This window comes from Ascaphus truei, chromosome 3 (genome assembly GCF_040206685.1).
Source record: "Ascaphus truei isolate aAscTru1 chromosome 3, aAscTru1.hap1, whole genome shotgun sequence".
NCBI classification, from domain to species: Eukaryota; Metazoa; Chordata; class Amphibia; order Anura; family Ascaphidae; genus Ascaphus; species Ascaphus truei.
Genome location: NC_134485.1, coordinates 130,596,047 through 130,615,443, shown reverse-complemented (window position 1 = coordinate 130,615,443; position 19,397 = coordinate 130,596,047). Strand labels below are relative to the sequence as shown.

The window sequence follows — 19,397 nt, the reverse complement described above, 5'->3', positions numbered from 1 at the left end:
GCTGTGATTCTGTCACAGCACTTTACATCAATATATTTTATTTAATCACATATTGATTACATAAACTTTTATTATATTAATTTTTATATGCAATTATCTACTGTATTTTTATAATTTGTCACACTCACTTTTTTGTCTAAGTCACCATTCACATTGAGTGCACATTTTGAGTGTACATTTGGATTCTCACCTGTACACTCTGAATTAAGTTTACATTGTTCACTTTATTTATTTCAATTGGGTGTTTCTTAGCAAGTGCTAATTTCCTGTTTGATATATATATATGTAATACGAGCTTGAGACAAAAGGTGGCACTGAGTGCTCATTTGCATGTCATTTCCCAGAATCCCTTGCTGCAGTGGAAGCGCTGTATGCTGGCCGATAATGGGGAAAGACAGGGTTGCAGACCTGTCTAAGACATGCAAATGAGCATACAGTAATATTTACAGTTGCTATATATATATATATATATATATATATATATATATATATATATATATATATATATATATATATATATATAATATATGTAGCCAGGTCACCTGTTTCCCCCTTCGTCCTCCTAGGGAGCCTCCGTGGCCAGGAGAGATGCCGGGTGCTGCCGGAGGCCAGCGGCAGACCCGATGGCCATCCCAAGGGTGGGGGCCGTTGCAGGGAGCGGTGCGCTGTCTCCGCGAGCGGGTCGGTTGCCGGGGACGCGATCGGGCCGTTGCTAAGGCCGCGGTCGCGTCTCTAAGGTCCCGGCGGCCGTCGAAGAGAGCGCTGCCATTACTCCACCACTCGCGCATGCGCAGTGATCGCGCGAGTGTAGGAGCCAGCCAGGAGAGTCGCGCGAGAGGTAGGGAGAGATTGCGGCGGCCATTAGGGGTTAGTGTAAGTACAGGGAAGGCACGCACGCGGCCCCAATGTTATTGCAGGTGCCCAGGGACTACAATTCCCATAGTGCTTAGCGAGGGAGGCACCAGGTGCCTCATAGGAGCCAATAGGGCTGTAGGACTGCCAGGAGGAGAAGTGGATACATTTGGCGGGCTTGCAGCTACGTGGTCTGTGAGAGCAAGGAGCAGACAAGGGAAGGAGGTAGGGTACAGGAGCGAGGGACTCCCTGTACTAGGCCAGCACCCCCTTGGCCCAAGATAGCCCTGAGTCCCCCAGTAGTGTGAGTGTTGCCAGGGACAGCCCTCAGGATAGGGAACCTGTCACTTACTTTAGTTGGCAACTGGGGAACAGAAGGGAAGATAGGGACAACTGGGGGGTTTCATAGCGGTAACCAATCCGGGGAGCCATAGCCCAGGGTCCTGTTGTAAGTTAGTGGCATGAGACAGCTGGGGGGTTCATAGCGGTAACCAGTCCGGGGAGCCATAGCCCAGGGTCCGTGTTGCGAGTGGCGAGGCGAGGGGGGGGTTCATAGCGGTAACCAATCCGGGGAGCCATTGCCCAGGCCGGCGTTGCGCGTAGTACGAGGCAACTGGGGGGGGTTCATAGCGGTAACCAGTCCGGGGATCCATGGCCCAGGGCCCGTATTATGAGTAGGGTGGGTACCAGACCTACCTATATAGGATAGGCAACCCCGAATGCCCTAGGAGATTGACCCTTAAGCCACTTAAGGATGCTGTGCTATAGGGACGGCCTGTAGTGCAGGGTGTGTCACGTTGCTGTATCGTTAGAGAGGGACTCAGCGGATGCTGCGGTTCCAGTGACGGAGTTCGGACCCACGTTGGGGGTCCACAGAGAATATCGCCAGGATAGGATCAGACGGATTCATCACGCGTCTGACCCTTTGTGAAGCGTTGCTGATCCGAGCACTGGAGTGCTCGGCAGGTATCTACAGTTCTAAGTGCACCACCGGGCCCTTAGCATAATAGTGACTGCGCAGTCACCCATTGATTCTCTGCAAGAGTGCGGGACATTGGGTGGGGTTCGTTGGACACTGGGTGGGATCACCTAGTGTTGGGGAATCGTCCTGCGAGACGTCACGGTTAGTGTCTCCTCCTGAGAGGGACACAGGTTATGTTATGAATGTGATGTGTCGTATTACATGTTAGTAAAGTCCTTAGTTATTATACCCCATTGTGTATGTGATCATTGTGTTTGTCCTGCGAGGATTCACTCCCCCTCTGGTGGGAGCCATCGCAGGTGGAGGCGCTGCACCTATTGTAAGTGGTTGTCCATAGTATTGTAATTGCCCCAGGTTCCCCGTGGCGGAAGCTCAGCCCTCCTGTGAACCAACAGGTAACGCACCACACACACCTGGTAACACGTATGTTCTCCGCACCCCCACTGTATATGCGATTGGGAGGGGTGGAATACCCGTTACATATATATATATCCACTGATATAAAAATAACACAAGGCACTGCAGATGTTTCTAAATGCTATTTAATGAGCCAAAAACTTAATGACGTTTCGACCTAAGCAGTCTTTTCAAGTGTTGAGTGGCTTTGGTCGAAACGTCGCTAAGTTTTTGGCTCATTAAATAGCCTTTGGAAACATCTGCAGTGCCTTGTGTTATTCTTATATCCGTGTATCATTTGGATTTCCAGCAGGACTTCTTTCAACACAAGTGCACCGGTAAATATGAAAGATTTTGTAATATACAGTATGGTGTGCAGTAGTAATCCTCCTTTTGCATTGTGATATATATATATATATCCATACACATTGCAGCAGATTAATTTGAAGTTTGTTTATGCATTGAATGAGTAGCTTCATTATTCAAGTCCAAAAAAGTAATTTTAATTCAGCCACCTTTTTAGGGATTCCTTTCCATGCCATATGATCAAAATAACATGTATACATATTGTATTTCAGGTATATGTTTCAGATATTAAAGAGTGTATTTTCTTTCCATGCTCATAGGCACGGCAAAAAAAAAAGTTCCTTCACTTCCTGCAAAACCGCTGAAAATCATTTTGTCAAGTATGAACTGCATATGACTTTCATACTTTCTTAAAAAAAAAAAAAAAAGGAAAAAGAAATGTAACTTTGTGATTTATAATATTATCTTTGAATTATTTAGCAGCTTCCACACTCCATTTTTGTATGTGAAATGTTTCAATACAGTTATAGACATCTACATTAGCCAAAATGTAGCCATCTTGTCATATCACATTTTTATAATCTCTCAGAACACGCATTGTACGTGTTTCTATTTTTATAGACGTTGAATGAAATGATGTATTTTCAAAGAAAATTGTCTGCATACAGATGTAGCCCAACATACTTTCCTGCAGCAACAAATGGACATGGGAAACAAACTGCAGCAATATCCCCCTGCGAGGAAAGCAGCCTCAAGCATTTGGTTCGCTAACATGCTGGGGATTCTTTAATATGTCACCTTCCCCGGAGCCATGTAAATATGCTTATTTTCCCCCACGGCTACAAGGACTGTGAATTGTAAACATATAGGGCACCAACACCTGTGCCTGTCTTGGAAGTGGCATGACTCTAGTTTTTTATAGGAAATTTAGTTATCAGTAATACACTTTTATCAGCACTGAGTACGTTTATGAATTGTTCCTTTTTTTTTTTTTTTTTTTTTTAAGTAGTACTGTAGTTACAAAAGTTTTTTTTTGAAGTTCTAATAATCCTTTTTTTAATTGTACAACAAATAGTGATGATGTTCACAATAAATTATTAAAGTGCGCATAATAATGTTTAAAGATATTCATAGTAATAGTTGAACAGATTTGTATATTTAAATAATATACATATGGATATCACATATAAACTGTAATTTCTGCATGACAAATTAGCATGTACTGTGTACATGCAACCAGAAAAGAGGGCTAAATGTGCTTTTCCTATTGGTACTATATGTACACAGTACCATAACAATAGTGTAGTATGCACAAAGACTAACCTGTTTAATCTATTTATTGTGGTACTGTATTCAGTGAAAAAGTTTACCTTTTTATGTTCATGGCATACATAGAAACAGGGCCGCCAATAGAATTTTTGGGGCCCAAGACAACATAAAGGAGCAGGGTCCACACTGATTGATCTCCCACCATTAAACCCCACACCGCACAGCGTATTGTGTGTTTCTTAGGGGTGGGAGAACGAGACATGGGAAGAGACAGAGGGGGGAGGAAGGGGGAGGAGGGAGAGAGGCAAGGGGGAGAGAAATAAGGCGGAGGGTGAGAGCAGGGGTGAAGAGAGAGCTGCATAGAAAGAATGAACACCTTATATCATTGAAGAGGACTGAAGTAGTTCATTTATATTACTTAACTTAGTGAGCAGGGTTAATTGTTCTAGTATTGTAGTGCTATTGTGAAATGCTAGTTATAGGACAATTTAGTTTAAGAATGGAAATTATTTAAATAAATATAATTTTTAATGGTTATTTAGTAAAAAAGTAAACATTCCGTTTTATTTTATACATTTTTGACAATTTGTTACTAGAGCTCAGTGTTCATTCCAATTAAAAACAATAAATGAAGACTGCATATTCCCGTATAACTTTCCTTAAATATACAGTACCTATTGCATATCCCATAACTGTTTCCAAAGCTAGTAAACTAAAGAACCCATTATTTTATTTTTGTATGGTCACTGTTGTATCATAATTCCAGTGATTTTAATATATCCAAATGACAGAGTTTCATAAATCCGCTACAGAAAATGATATAAAAAAATCTGTATTTTTAGGAACAGGTGACCAAAAGAGTTAAACCTAAAATCAAAATTGATTATATTAACTGGTATCTATGTTGTCTTTTAAAAGCAGATAGTTTAATCCAATAACAGTTTCTGCAAAGTCCACCAGTTCCACAAAATCTGAGGTAATGATGTTTACACCCATGGCCCCCGGTTTCTGTATTTTCACCCAATTCAAAATCCTTGGAAGGTTCCTAGAAAAAAAAAATGATGTTATAATTCAAAATAAATAATAAATCATCATCAAAGTACATAACTGGAATTAACTAAAATTTTGTTTTATCACAGGATTGAACCTATATTTATTTGTTTATTTTATTTTGGGACAGGTAGCAAGACTAGTCCATAATTCACTTCCAAGCATATACAGTAACAGATTATTTAGATCTTTTCACTTGAAGCAGCAATCTACGTATTTTAGATACTTGAAGCGTAGGTCCCCTGGAGCCCCTTAATTATAAAATTATTCCTATCCAATTCATGCATTCTCAAGAAAAATAAAAAGAAGTGCCATTACCAATAAGTTAATTAATAAAATGAATGTCACAATATGTGGAATTCCCATTGTTGTTGATCAACTGCTATGACTGGCTCAATTTTGTTTTCTAGGGCTGAGATATTGCTGCTAAATTTGCTCTGTAATTGATAACATTAATTTATGTGGGATTGCTGCATTAAGTACTGTCTAGATAACAAAAGTGTGGTAGTCTGTGCAATTGTGCATAACGTGGGATCATTCAACGTGTATAGGCTTTACATACCTATTAAATAGCTTCATCAATGCACCTACAATTTTCAATAGCATTTTATAGAAGAACTTATTTATTTGGTATTTCATATTTAGTTTGTATAATATATATATATATATATATATATATATATATATATATATATATTGTGTCTCTCTCTCGGAACTGTCTCACACTTGGTATGTGCTAAGCACTATCTCTCACCGCCTTTAAATCAAACCTTATAACTTACCTCTTAAATTAAGCATTTCAATAGCCTGACCAGGGTTTCGCAAACTTTTTCCTCTGCGCCCCCTTGCCTGCTCCCCCCCATTTGCCCCGCCCCTTACCTTGTCTCTGGCATTTCTGATGTCATGACTTCATGTGACCCCGCAGCGTCATTTGACTCCATGTTGCCATGGTGACGCGTCTCCAGAAGCCGCCGGAGACAAGGTGAGGGAACTTACAGAGGCCTTGCCTGTGCTCCCTAGCATTTAATTTAAATGCTTTGAGGAAAAGCACGGGCCTCTGTAAGCACCATTTCTCTCCCTCCCCCCCCCCTCCCAGAAAATCTCTCACCCCCCAGTTTGCGCACCCATTGTCTACACTTATGACTATTGTTTGTCCCCCATAGTGGCTCCTACCAACCATTGTGGCCAAGCACTGTACTTACTCTCTCATCTGCTGTCTCTATATGTCTCCCAACATACCACTTAAATTGTAAACTCTCTGGGGCAGGGATTTACTTTCCTATTGTCTGATTTTGTTTGATACACTTATGTGTAATATAATTCCCTGTATTGTCTCTTATAAGACAAGATATATAGTAATAGTGTTCAGACAGCACTAAAACTAATAGATAGGATTGAATAACTATTTTATATGTGCACAGGGGAGCTGAAGGACCCCCAAACAAAGTCCTACACGCAAATAATAGAAAATGTTGCATGGTCCCTGTAACAGGGGACTTATCCCTGTTCACAAATGTGCCTCTAATCCAGCAGTGTGGTGGTTAACTGCTGGTAGCAAATTAACTAACACCACCTGCCTGATTAGAGGTGGTAGAAAAAGCCTGCCTTTGGGACAGGAAGTGACTCCTTAGCTCTGAATGAGAGCTGACATTTGGAGAGACAGAGCAGTGTTCTTGAGTCTCCCAAGAGAGATGGACCAAGAGAACACACATCTCTGGAGCTGACCGGTCTTGAGCTCTGCCCAGCATAGCTGATTGCAAGACACCAAATAAGACTTCTAAACCTGGATGCTGATTTTCTGTGCACGCACGGGTGCGGTTCCAGGAGAGCAGAGAATCTTACTCTACAGCAGCTAACAGATAAGACTTTCATTATTAAGAGACTGATTATATCTGCTTATTTCATGCTATATGTTTTGGGGCTGCGAGACATGCTTTACTAAGGGAGATGTGAATTAATTGCATAGGATTTCACTAGAAATACTCCCAAGTGAATAGAAGCTTTGTCCCCCCCCTCCCTGTGTTTGGATGCTTTCCTGATGAAAAGGAAAAGGCACAATAAAGCCTTATTATAATTTCACCTTATAAAAGCCTCCAATTGTGTACCTCTGTGAACGTCCGTCTACAGTCCCCAGCACTCCAAAATCAAAATAACACTCATGTTGATTTTTAAATGCAAATCTTATTAAATAAGATATTTTTACATATTAAATCATACATGCATTACAACAGTTTTATAGAAAACAGGCTAATCAGCATTTTTCAGTCTAAAGAGCAACAGGAAACAGCCATCGTGTAGTTTCTCTTATATCATCAACAATACTTATCCTTAAATAAGTTGGTATCCCGACATATACAATATAAATATCTAATAGATAGAATTTAATAACTATTTCATAGGGGCATAGGGGAGCAGAATGACTCCCTGAACAAAATAAGAGACAATCTAATCTCATTGTACGAGCTGACTATATTATCCAACACATGTTCACATGTGTTTCATTATAGTAAGGTTGCACTTACTGTAGTTTAGGAGGGCACCTTGAAAAAGCGTCAGCGTGACGCGAAACGTACGTCGGTGGGCGCTCCCCTGTGACGTCAGCACGCGTACTGGTGCGGCGACATCTGTCAGACAGCGCGGAAGATAGCCGCTGTCTGCACTCTGAGTTCCACCCGGCATTCATATACTAGGCGGTGTTCATGAATACACCATGCCGGGTGGGGACTGAACAGATGCCGCCACTCAGGAGCGGGAATAAAAGCTCCGAAAGTGCAGCAACTCTGATACCCCTGTAACACTGGGGCGTATCACTGAGTGGCTGCAAGACACCACTGATACCACATTAAGTTGTCTATATCAAACAGACGGGGCTCACTTGCCCCAGAGACTTGGTGGATGTTGAAGGGCATAAACACTTGTAAAAATATACTCTACCTACCCACAGTCATTACATCGACTGAACTAGCTGGGCAACTATTAAGCCCAAACAACAACCACATTCATATACCTAGATCTGCAGATATAGAGTAACTTTATCAAAGGCAGCTGTAGAACATTGAGTTAAACATTTTCACTGGCAGAGATATATCAGCTAGCCTGTCTTCAAGATTACTTGCTACCTTCATAGGGGGCACGAGCATTAACTCACCTCACTATTTATCTGGTGGGCTAATCAAATTGTGCTCATTTGAGGCTATAAGAACCCAGAAATATACTACTAACAGTGGGATAGAAACAGTGCATATATTTGCGGCTCCCACTGTTCAGCCTCTTCTCTTCCCCACAGCTACATAGTAGCCTCCCTTTTAGATATTTTACTACACCCTGTGTTGCCTTGAAGGATATACATAATTAACCCCCTGTTGGTTTCTGTGACCAGCAGAGCGCAGCTACTGTAGGTCACACTGATTGAAACCTTTTATGTGGGTTAGACCCGCAATACCTTAGCGACATACAGATATCACTCTGTATATAGTCACAGAACCACAGGTTATTCAGATGTGGCATGAAAGCAGTTTGACTGTTACTACACTCGAATGACACACACCAGACTCTTTCAAACATTATAGATAGACCACACTGAGGCACCATATTAGTTTTGCATTTTATTAATAATTCTTTCTTCTATATGGTACCAGACATTCCTAACCATTCTCCTTCAAGTACTATCTCTATTAATTTATAAATAGACCTAGGGGCAATTCGTTTAATGCGTTTTTAATTGTGTTGAGTGTTTATGTACTTCACTTACTTTACCCATATACACTAATAAAGGTTCATTCTTATAATTTATCTGTACCTATCACCGTATGAGTGCTTGTTCAAAAGGGGTTCTCTCACTTGTCTAGGCAAGTGTTCTTTTTGTGTGCTGTAGTTTAGGAGGGACTTGTTTCAAGGTAAGAAAAGGAAGCTCTACTGGGTCAGAGATCATGACTGCAAAACTCTGCCACACACTTAAGTCTTCCCATCCAAGTCACAAATATAAACAAACAACTGATTTTGATTAAAAGAGCCACATAATTTATTAGCAATGACACAAACAAAATCCTTGCCAGCTAACTGTAGCTACTAATCATTAAATGGCCTGACACTAAACATTACTATAAATAGAAGCATTTTGTAGTTTTTTTTATTGCTTTGATTGCATTTGTTCACATTGTATCCCTGGAAGGCAATATCTTTTTGCACTAATCTACATACAAGATTGTTACTGTACATTAAAGTATGTTTTAATAAATCCCTTGAAGTGCGCGCATGCACATGAAACGCGTCGGGAAGAATTGATTTTAGAGTTGAAGTTTTGGTTCTTGGAAGTAATAGCCAACTATCCGGTCTGAGGTGTGGGGGACGAGATACGGGAGAGGACAACAGCATCGGGAGGAAGACAGAGCGTGTCGTCACATCCGTTTGGAGGTGCTTCAGCTCCTGTGACCCGTGCAGCTCCACACAGCATCTTCTTCATGTGGGGACGCCAGTGAGAAGGCTCCGGTCGCCATCTTGAGAAAACTGTCTGTGTCTCCAGCCTAACTGCCTGATATTTTCCTGTATCGTGTGAGTAGGGCAACGATTTTACCCCCCCCCCCCCGGATTGATGTCTGCTAGGCATACTCCAGAACCCTACAATAGTTGTCAATAAATAGCTTTTTTATTATTTTTTAGTCTGGCTTGTGTTGTTGTTAGTTTGTCAGGTCTGTCATGTCTGTATTGTGTTGTTAGTGTTATATGTTTTTATGTCTGTATTGACTGACATACTGCACTATAATCTATTTTTCTTTATTTCCACATACTGCACCATACCTTGGAGAGAATTCACAGTCCGTCTGCACATCCATTGATCACCTAAGGACTACATTTGGACTTTCACTTGTATGGTTTGGACTTTATTACTGTCACATTTGGCGCCGACATTTTCTTTTTTCTTCCATGTTTTAATAAATACTTCCGAGTTCAGGAGATGTCAACCTGTCTTTGTTATATACTGAAGTCGTACCGTATGACATGCGATGAGGAGAGAATAGCGAAAAGATGTGTAATACGCAAGCATAAGCTGAGTGCTCATTTGCATGTCATTGCCCAGAATCCCTGACTGTAATGAAATCATGTGTTCTAGGAGTTAATGGCAAAAGGCAGGTTTGCAGAACTGTCTGAGACATATGAATATGCTTACAATTGTTAATTTTATTAGCTGTACAGTGGAGGGTTTTTGTCACTTACTCGCCATAATTTATTTTGTGTCTGGTTTTAGCCACTATCGGCTTCACATGGCAAAGCCAGTAATCAGCCCACAATGATGAGACCCAAAAGGTTAAAACAGGCTCTCCTGTGAGTGGATTTGCTGGTTATGCACTAAGACTGTGCTGAAGAAGCTGTGTAATACTGCAGACATAAGCTTATACTGTTGCGGCCCCTTTTATCCTCCTACATCCCCGGAAAAATTCGGGGATGTTTTCCGTTTGTCACGGACTTTGCCGCGCTTCAGCCGCATTCACCAGACAGCGCTAATGGCGCTAAACATTGAAAGCGCCCGCTGTGCCCAAAACGGCCGAAAACATGCCGCATCTGCCCGCGATTTAAAAAATCGCGGGGAAACGGCCGCAGGAGGTTAATGGCAGCCGCTACTGTATGGCTCCATGTTAAAATGGAAAAGAAGCAAAAGTGTCAAACTGTGAGTGCTCATTTGTATGTCATAACCTAGAATCTCAGGCTGCAGTGGAATCATTCTGTGGTAAAATATAATGGGGAATGGCAGCATTGCAGACCTGTCTGAGACAGGTGAATGTGCTCACAAGTTGTATTGTTACTTGCTGTATGGTGGTATTTAAAAAAAAACAAAACAAAAAAAACCTTTTTACTCACTGTGATGGTTGGGGCAGCCTAGCATGCAGACAGGGTCAAGCCCGCTGGTTGTCCCTACCCGTCAAGATAGAGACCTATGGTATACACTGGCGACACACTTTATTCGAGCTCGGCTAGTCCCACGAATTCGGGTATACCCGGGTGTATTGAGGTTTGTGACTGTTTTCTGCCCGAGTGCATTGAGGTATTTTCCAAGCAGGGATTGAAGCATTTTATTCCCGCTGGCTGCAATACTGCACAGTATATATATATATACTGCATTACAATTCATGAATTTATGCCATCTGGTAGACACGCGAAGCATTGCAGCCTATTTAATCCTAATCATTATCATTTAACAGATCAGCTGCCCGTCAGCCAGGCATGAACCCAGGCTGGGAAGGCAAACGCAACGGGGCTTGTCAGAGGTGAGGAGCGGCGCATTCCAGGTATCTGCCAGGTACATACTGGGTATTTTCTCGAATAAAGTGTGTCGGTGCAGTAGGTTAACCTGGCCATTTTAGGTAGCCAAAATGGCTGCCCAGTATGTGTTTAGATTTCCTCGTGTAAGACAGTTTATTTCCCTTGTGTATTTTGTCAGGCTTCATTGTATGGGGGGCTGGTACAGTAATTCCCTCATCCCAGCCAACATACAATAAATCCCTGTGCCAGCCTTTTTTTCTGGGCTACTGTAGATGAAGTGCTTGGGAACACTGGGGAAGTGTTGGAAGGTTGGATTCATGATGCTGGAACACGTACTTCAAGAGCAGATGCATTGTTGATTCTCGACAGTGAGGCTCCCATCTCTGCAGGAGGTATCATGGTGAAACTGGCAATCGAAGCCAAGGTGCTAAACCTGTTGGCTCAATTCCTATTTGTCAGTTTCACTCTCCTTAAGCCCTCTCCTGTGGGTTGTCCTAGAGCACTGTCACTGCCTAGGCCCTGATTGGTTCAAGCCCTTAGCCTTTGATGATCTCTTCGCTGATTGGTTGGAACCCAGTTTTCCATGGTTTCAGATGGAGGCCGGGAAAGTATGTAAGCTGCCGGTGATCAGAGCTCCAGGGTTATTCAAGACTCTCGGTAGTTAATAGCTTTTGTTGGTGTCTGTGAGGCTCAGGGAGCCACACCGCCATCGGCGCGCTCCTCTGCGTCCTCCGCTCCCACCTGCTGCCGCACCGGGTATCCTCTGCAACACTCGTGCACCCGCACCAATCCCTACATAGTGCTGACCCTGGGCCCGCGCACGGATGCACGCTCTCTATGATCCGCCCTCCTACTCTGAGGGGCTCCCTGCACCTGCTCTCTGCCTTACTGCAGTCCTCCCTGGACACACACCCCCAAGCATCTGCTTCCTCATTGGACTTCTTTACCTACATATGCTCAGATGTCCTCTCACGCCAATATGTTCTCTAGACTAGAGAGATACCTGGAGCAAAATGACCGTCGGATGGACCTGCAACAGCAGAGCCTCCATTCCCTCCCTGTCCAGGCACAGACCGTCTCCTGTATCTACTCCATTGACAACACCCGCTGCCCCCGCTACCCTGGCTCCCACCACGACTTCTACTGAACCCCGTCTTCCAACTCTTAACCGTTACGCAGGAGATCCCCACGGGTGTAGAGGTTTCCTTAATCAGTGCTTCATACAGTTTGAGATCATGCCTTCTCGTTTTGTTTCCCCAAGATCGCCTACATTATCTTTCTCCTTACGGACAACGCCCTGGCTTGGGCCTCCCCTATCTGGGAGCAGAGGTCGGACCTTACACAGGACATCGGACTCTTCACCAGGGAGTTCCGCAAGATCTTCAATACTCTGGGACGTAAGATGACCGCAGCTTCCTCCCTTTTCCATATCTCCCAGGGGAACCGACCGGTCGCCAGGTACACTCTGGAGTTCCAGACCATTGCCTCGGAGACAGGCTGGAACAACGAGGCATTGTCTTCCGCCTTCTGGATGGGCCTCGCAGAACCGCTAAAGGACGAACTCGCGGCACAGGAGCGTCCCACATATCTGGAGGAATTGATTGCCGTATGCATTCGGATAGATCAATGCCTGCAAGAGAGGAGGGCCGAGCGATCCTGGCATCACCAATTGTCTCCTAGATCACCTTCTCTTCACTTCGCCTTACCGGAACCTCCCCACTCCGACTCTCCGGAACCCATGCAACTAGGGGGCAACAATCTGTCCTCATCTGAGAAACAACGTTGTCGCTGCGCCGGCCTCTGCCTATACTGCGGCAACTCCGGCCATCAAGTGCTCCAGTGCCCTCACAAACCAGGAAATGCCAACTCCCAATGAGATCCAGGGGAGTCTCATTGGTAACACTTTCCATTTCCCCTATCACAAACAGTTCCTACCTACCAGGATTTTGATTACGGTTTTGCTTACAGGGGTGAGTTTCCGAGTCACCGCACTGGCAGTCGTAGATTCCAGATGGGGGGGCAATTTTATCGACCAGTTTTTTGCTGAAAGGAGCCTCATCCTGCTTGTCTGCAAGAAGGTACTGGTAGGCCTGGAGGCCATTGACGGACGGCCACTTCAACCAGCTTTCATCTCCCTGCAGACTACCCCCTTCCATCTACAGGCAGAGGGGAACCACAAGGAGGAGATTCATCTTGATGTGATCCATACACCCTCTGAAGTGATACTGGGCCTCCCGTGGCTCCAACGCCATAATCCATGCATCGATTGGACCAACAAAGAACCAATCCAGTGGAGCAATCATTGTGCGGGGAGTGGTGTGGTGCCGGTTCATAAGGTCGGTGGGTTACTCACGTTGGAGAAAGACGCTAATTCTCTACCAGAGGTATACGAAGAATTTTGCGATGTCTTCGACAAAGCTCGGTCCGAAGTTCTTCCCCCACATCGTCCCTTCAACTGCCCTATTGATCTCCTGGCCAGTTCAGTACTTTCCAGGGGAAGAACTTATCCACTTTCACTCCCGGAGACTAAGGCCATGAACGATTATATCCGAGAAAACCTACAGAGGGGGTTTATTCGGAAATCCTCTTCTCCGGCCGGAGCCGAATTCTTTTTTTGTCAAGAAGGGTCCCTTCGGCCGTGTATTGACTAGGGGCCTCAATAAAATTACGCTCAAGAATCGTTACCCTCTACCCTTGATCTCGGAACTCTTTGCCTACAGGGGTCTACTATCTTCTCCAAGTTGGACTTGCGCGGTGCCTACAATCTGGTGAGACTTTGTCAGGGTGATGAATGGAAGACTGCATTCAATACCCGCGATAGCCATTCTGAGTATCTCTTCATGCCCTTCGGCCTTTGTAACGCCCCAGCTGTCTTTCAAGACATTGTCAATGAGATATTCGGGGACCTTCACAACAAATCCTCATTGTCTATCTGGATGACATTTTGATTTTTTCCAAGTTCCCCCAAGAACACGTTACTCACGTAAAACAGGTTCTATTACGCCTTCGTGAGAACCATCTTTTTGCTAAGTTGGAAAAGTGCCAATTCCATCGAATCTCCACGGCACTCCTCGGACACATCATCTCTGATTCCGACTTCTCCATGGACCCAACCAAACTCAAGGCAGTCCTAGACTGGCCCCGTCCTACCACTCTAAAAGCCATACAACGCTTTTTGGGCTTTGCAAACTATTACCGTAGGTTCATCCAAAACTTTTCTTCCACAGTAGCCCCCATCACAGCCTTGTCAAAGAAATGCAGCAAAGGATGAGAAATGAATCACTGTATGGTGCTTCTAATTCCCAGAATAGTGCAATGAAGGCAATATAGCCCAGGAGTCAAGGGTTTAGTCAAATCAATGAAAAAATGTATATATGTGACAGGGTATATAGCTCACCAAATAAAGCCTGATATGGACAGAAAGCATATAACCACCCTCAAAATGAAATCACAAAACAGCCCCTATATAGAAGGACTCCCAGTGCATTCACTATAGAGAGGGATGGTGTCCTGAACCAAAGGCTGGAGCCATGCAAATACCCCATAGTCACAGTCACAATGTAAGAAATACAGATAAATGACTCACATGATAGACCCCTTATGCTCCATATACGCGTGCATCCGTCCGTTGTGTAGATCAAATATGCGTGGAGAGAAGGTAGAGCACTGCTGAAAAAAGTAGGGCTGGAGGCTGAGTAGTGAAAATTAAAAATGCTTTAATAGAGATGCATGGTAGCAAAAGCTACATAAAAAGGGTCCTCTAATGCATTTCGCGCTAAATAGCGCTTTATCAAAGCTTTTTAATAGTGGCTTTTTGTTGGCACCCCATAACGGAGCCTGTAACTCGGAATTTAGGGGGTCTCCAAGGCTGAAATAAACTTTGTTCAGCTCGGGAGACCCCCTGCTACAAAACTGTAATTTTAGAATTTTAATAAAACGCCCGCGATCGCCTGTAAGAGGCGCGCAGTTAGAGTGACTGATTCAGACTCTCTTACTGCGAGTCTATTACACAAAGGCAGACGCCAGTAGCATTCACACAACAGGGGTCCCTGCTTTGGGTATCTAATGCGTCGCGGTCATTTCAACAAAAATGTTGAAAGCAGGGACTCCTTTCCTTAATGTTACTTTTTTGTCTGAAGCACTTATTCCCATGACCTGTTATTTATATTATGTGTTATTTATATGATATGTATTACTACTGTGGAGCGCTATGTACATTTATGGCGCTATATAAATAAAGACATACAATACAATACAAAAATAACGCGCCAAAACCGGGGAGAATTAGGGGATTATATCGACTTCCAATTCGAGATCCGTTCGAATAACGGCTGCCCCATCAGTAACTCCTTTGTTCTGTTTGGTGCTTGCGATCCCCGTGTAAATTGTTGGTCTCCTGTAATGCTCACCATAACGTTTTCTTGTCTGGTTGCTAACATCAGGAGCAACTTAAAGACCGGCTATTTCTTCAGTCTGCATATCCATTGCTTTGAGAGCTTTACTACCAAATAAGGAAGATACAGTAAATTAGCCTCAGGAGTATTGAGACAGAAGATTCTGAAGATCTTTCCTATTCTTACATTTCCTGTGTGATGCCTCTTGATATTATTTGCATAATAGCAAGATCACTGGCTTTCTCAGTTACATCAAGAAGAGCTGTGTGGTTAAGATCTTGGGTAGCAGACTCTTTGTCTAAAAGTAAGTTATGGTCCATCTCCCTACTCCAAGTGGTATTGGAGCAAGTAATTGATAGTATTTCAAGAGGAAGAAGTAAATTCCTTCCATAAGACAGGCGACAATTTAGGGCTATGTGAACTAGTTATGCATCTGGAGGTTTCAGGGGACAGATAAAAGAAATTATGAGAGGTTCTAGAAATGAAAGTGGTATGTATCAGGCCTTTCGAACTAGAACAGGGAAATCTAATAGAGGAAGAGTCTCTGCAAATGCCTTTTCCAGAAATCAGGTACCATTTATGTAGGAGGAAGATAAAATAACTTCTGCCACAGGTGGTACAAGACTACAACAGACTGGTGGATACAACAACTAGTAAATACAGGGTATACAATATACTGTAATTTACAATGTCCCTATTACAGAGGTTTGTCAAAGACGCCAAGGGGCAAGATTCAGAGAGGACTTTTTTTCAAGTAATATCAAGATTTTTGGAAGCAGGTATAATAACTCCAGTATTAGAAAAAGAACACTTCACATAGACTTATTTAAATCTCTTTCTTGTCCCGAAAGCTTCAGCGGACTGACATCCAATCCTAGATAAAAGGTTTGTAAACACTTATATAAAGAAGATTCCCTTCAAGATGGAGTCAATCAAGTCGGCAGTAATTATCCTGGAAATAGAGGGTTTTATTACTCCCATACACCTAAAAGATCGCTATCTGTCTGTACCCATCTGTCAAAGATTGCTCAGACTGGCATTCAAAAACTAAGACCAAGTATTTAATTTCGAGTTTACAGCTCTTCCTTTCGAATCATTTCACTTACTTTCTCGGTCTATCTAAAACCATGAAAGACCGGGTGCTGACAAATCAGCAAAGAAATTGTCTTCAGTGGTTAATCAGAGAGAAAAGACTTATCGTTGATTTACACAGAGGCTGGTATAAGGAGAGTGGGAAATTCAAACTGACCAATGGGAATTGAGCTGGAGGGGCTAGGACCCAGGCCTCATTCCCAGTTTCAGCCTGAAACCTGAATCTCCTGCAGAGATAGACCCCTTAGAGTTGGGCATGAACAATGGCTCCACTATAGAAATACACGCTCCCATAACCTGAATCCATGCCCTTCCCCACTTCCCCAATGTTCCCAAGCACTTCACATAACCCAAATTATATTATGGCCCAAGTCTCAATTGTGTGCTTGCAGTACTGAGTAGATTACCAGCCCACCACACAAGGGAGTCTTACAAATCACATACTGCAGAATAAACGTGGGTAAATAAGCTGTTATAAAGGGAACATAATATTCAGGTTGTCAGCCATTTTGGCTACAATAAGATGGCCACATGGGCCTACAACATAGGCAGTCATCAGGTAGGGGCAACGAGCGTGCATAACTTTTAATATACTTGCCAGGCTACCCCTACCATGATAGATGTCGCCAGCATCTTGCTTTCTGCACCGTTTCCTGTGATGTTCTCCCAAGCACTTGGTGGTGGTATTTAAGGTAGGTCCCCCTCACTCTTTGTTCCGATTACTCTGAGGAAAGTTTCTCGAGATGGCAACATTGGCACCTCATTGCACCATGTGAATGCTTACCTAAAAGCTGATCAATAAAACATGATTTTTCAAAAGGTTTTTTTTTTAAGTGAAACTTCTTTAGTGGCACCTAGTCAGATTTGATGGGACAAAACTGAAGACATGGAGATGAAAATGTGAAACGGAAATGACGTCACGTAATGGCCGCCGCTCCCCCCACACGCCCGCTGTCACATGTGGCGTCAGCGGCGATAGCTGCCGGCTGCTCCTAATGGCCGCCGCTCCCCCCTCACGGCCGCTGATATATGCGGCGGCGCCTCTCCTAACGTCCGCCGTTCCCCCCCCCCATGCCCGCTGAGATGCCGCGCATGCGCAGTTGTGATGGCGCAGCTGGCGAACGCCACACATGCGCAAAAGCGGCTGGCAGCGGCGCCATCACGCATGCGCGGCAGAGGCGCCGCTCCCCCCACATGCCCGCTGATACGCACAGATATGGGAGTTGGATGGATGCGCATATGTGATCGCTGGGTCCCTCATGCGCTAATGCGTCCATCGATACCAGCCAGGAAGCTATCTGTGCGAGCATGCGCACAATCGGCCGTTGCTGCAAGGCAGCACATGCGCAGAGTCACCCGCCGCATCCACTACATACGCCGAGACACCCGGCACATCCAGCGCATGCACAGAGGCATCACCCTCCCCCTGCACATGCGCAGAGACGGCCGTATCATTGGTTGACTCCGGGTCAGGGGACTCGGACAGCGGTGGGTCTGGCCTGAGGATGCTGAACACCCCCTCCCTGTACCACCCCCGGGGGGAGGAGAGACGGGGGCTGGCTCCAAGCCGGGGGACTCAGAAAGTGACAGCTCAGACATTTCTCCCCCCGTGTCTCCATACCACCGCCGGAGGGGAGGAGAGAGAGGGGCTGGCTCAGGGACAGCTCAGACAATCCCCAGCAGAGAAAGACACACTGACTGACACACACACACACTGACTGACACACACTGACTGACACACACACACACACACACATGGACTGACTGACACACATGGACTGACATACACACATACTGACTGACACACATTGACTGACTGATACACACATGCGCACACACACACACACACACACACACACACACACACACACACACACACACACACACACACACACACACACACACACACACACTGACTGACACACACATGCACACACACACACACACAGAATTCCCAGTTACTATAAATATAGACAACAACACAGAGTATTGCACACTGCTCACTAACAATTATAAATAATATTTAATGACCAAGTGTTAAATAACACTAAGTGAGTGCTACCTATGTACAGAAGTTAATATCATTAACAATTGAATGATCACGTGAAGAAGTCACAAGAGCATTCACAGAAGTACATTTGGGGTGCACATCACAGTAAACATTTTTAAATTTTCTAACAATGCTATAGTGAAAAACCAAAGTGAAAGTGAAAAAAGTGAAAATCATATATACAATTAAAACACGTTGCGCTGATGTTGTAACCCTTAGCAAGTTAATGAAATAATATCATATGTTGACTAAAAAACTGGGCCTCTAGGCGTTAATCGCTGGTTTGTCCTCCTGCCTATTGTGGTAAAAGTAAGGTCTCAGGTATAGTGCAATTAATTGCCAGATGAAAAACAGTTGGAGGAGCGTCATCAACCATATAATATGTGCAGCACTATGTATGGCTATAGCTCTAGCCCACAAGCAGCGTCCACAGTGTGATAATGAATAGACCAGTGGGAGTTCCCTCACTAATAAGCTATCATATGAACGCTACTTGCTTGCAAGTAGCAGAGCTCCAACATCGCTCTCAACCAGTGCTGGGTGTCCCTATGACTAGTGGCAGTGATGAAGGGTAACAATAAAGTATGGAACCATATAGTAACAATCTATAATAGAATTGCACAATGATATGGGGGATTCCCTATAACTGAACTGTCATATAAACGTTGCTTGCTGGCAAACAACACAGCTCCAACATCGCTGTCAAGATTTACTAGGGGTCCCTGCACTGGTGTCAGATCATGGTAAG

The 19,397-nt window shown here is 44.0% G+C and overlaps 1 protein-coding gene across 1 annotated transcript in view; it reads right to left on the bottom strand.

Moving 5' to 3' along the window:
• Positions 1 to 3,590: 3,590 nt before the first annotated feature.
• PLCXD2 (phosphatidylinositol specific phospholipase C X domain containing 2) overlaps positions 3,591 to 19,397 on the bottom strand; it is a 111,357-nt gene continuing 95,550 nt past the window's right edge. Inside the window, exon 4 of the mRNA XM_075589549.1 lies at positions 3,591 to 4,850. Coding sequence (XP_075445664.1) covers positions 4,694 to 4,850 — 157 coding nt within the window. The 3' untranslated portion in view covers positions 3,591 to 4,693. The remainder of the gene's footprint in view (positions 4,851 to 19,397) is intronic.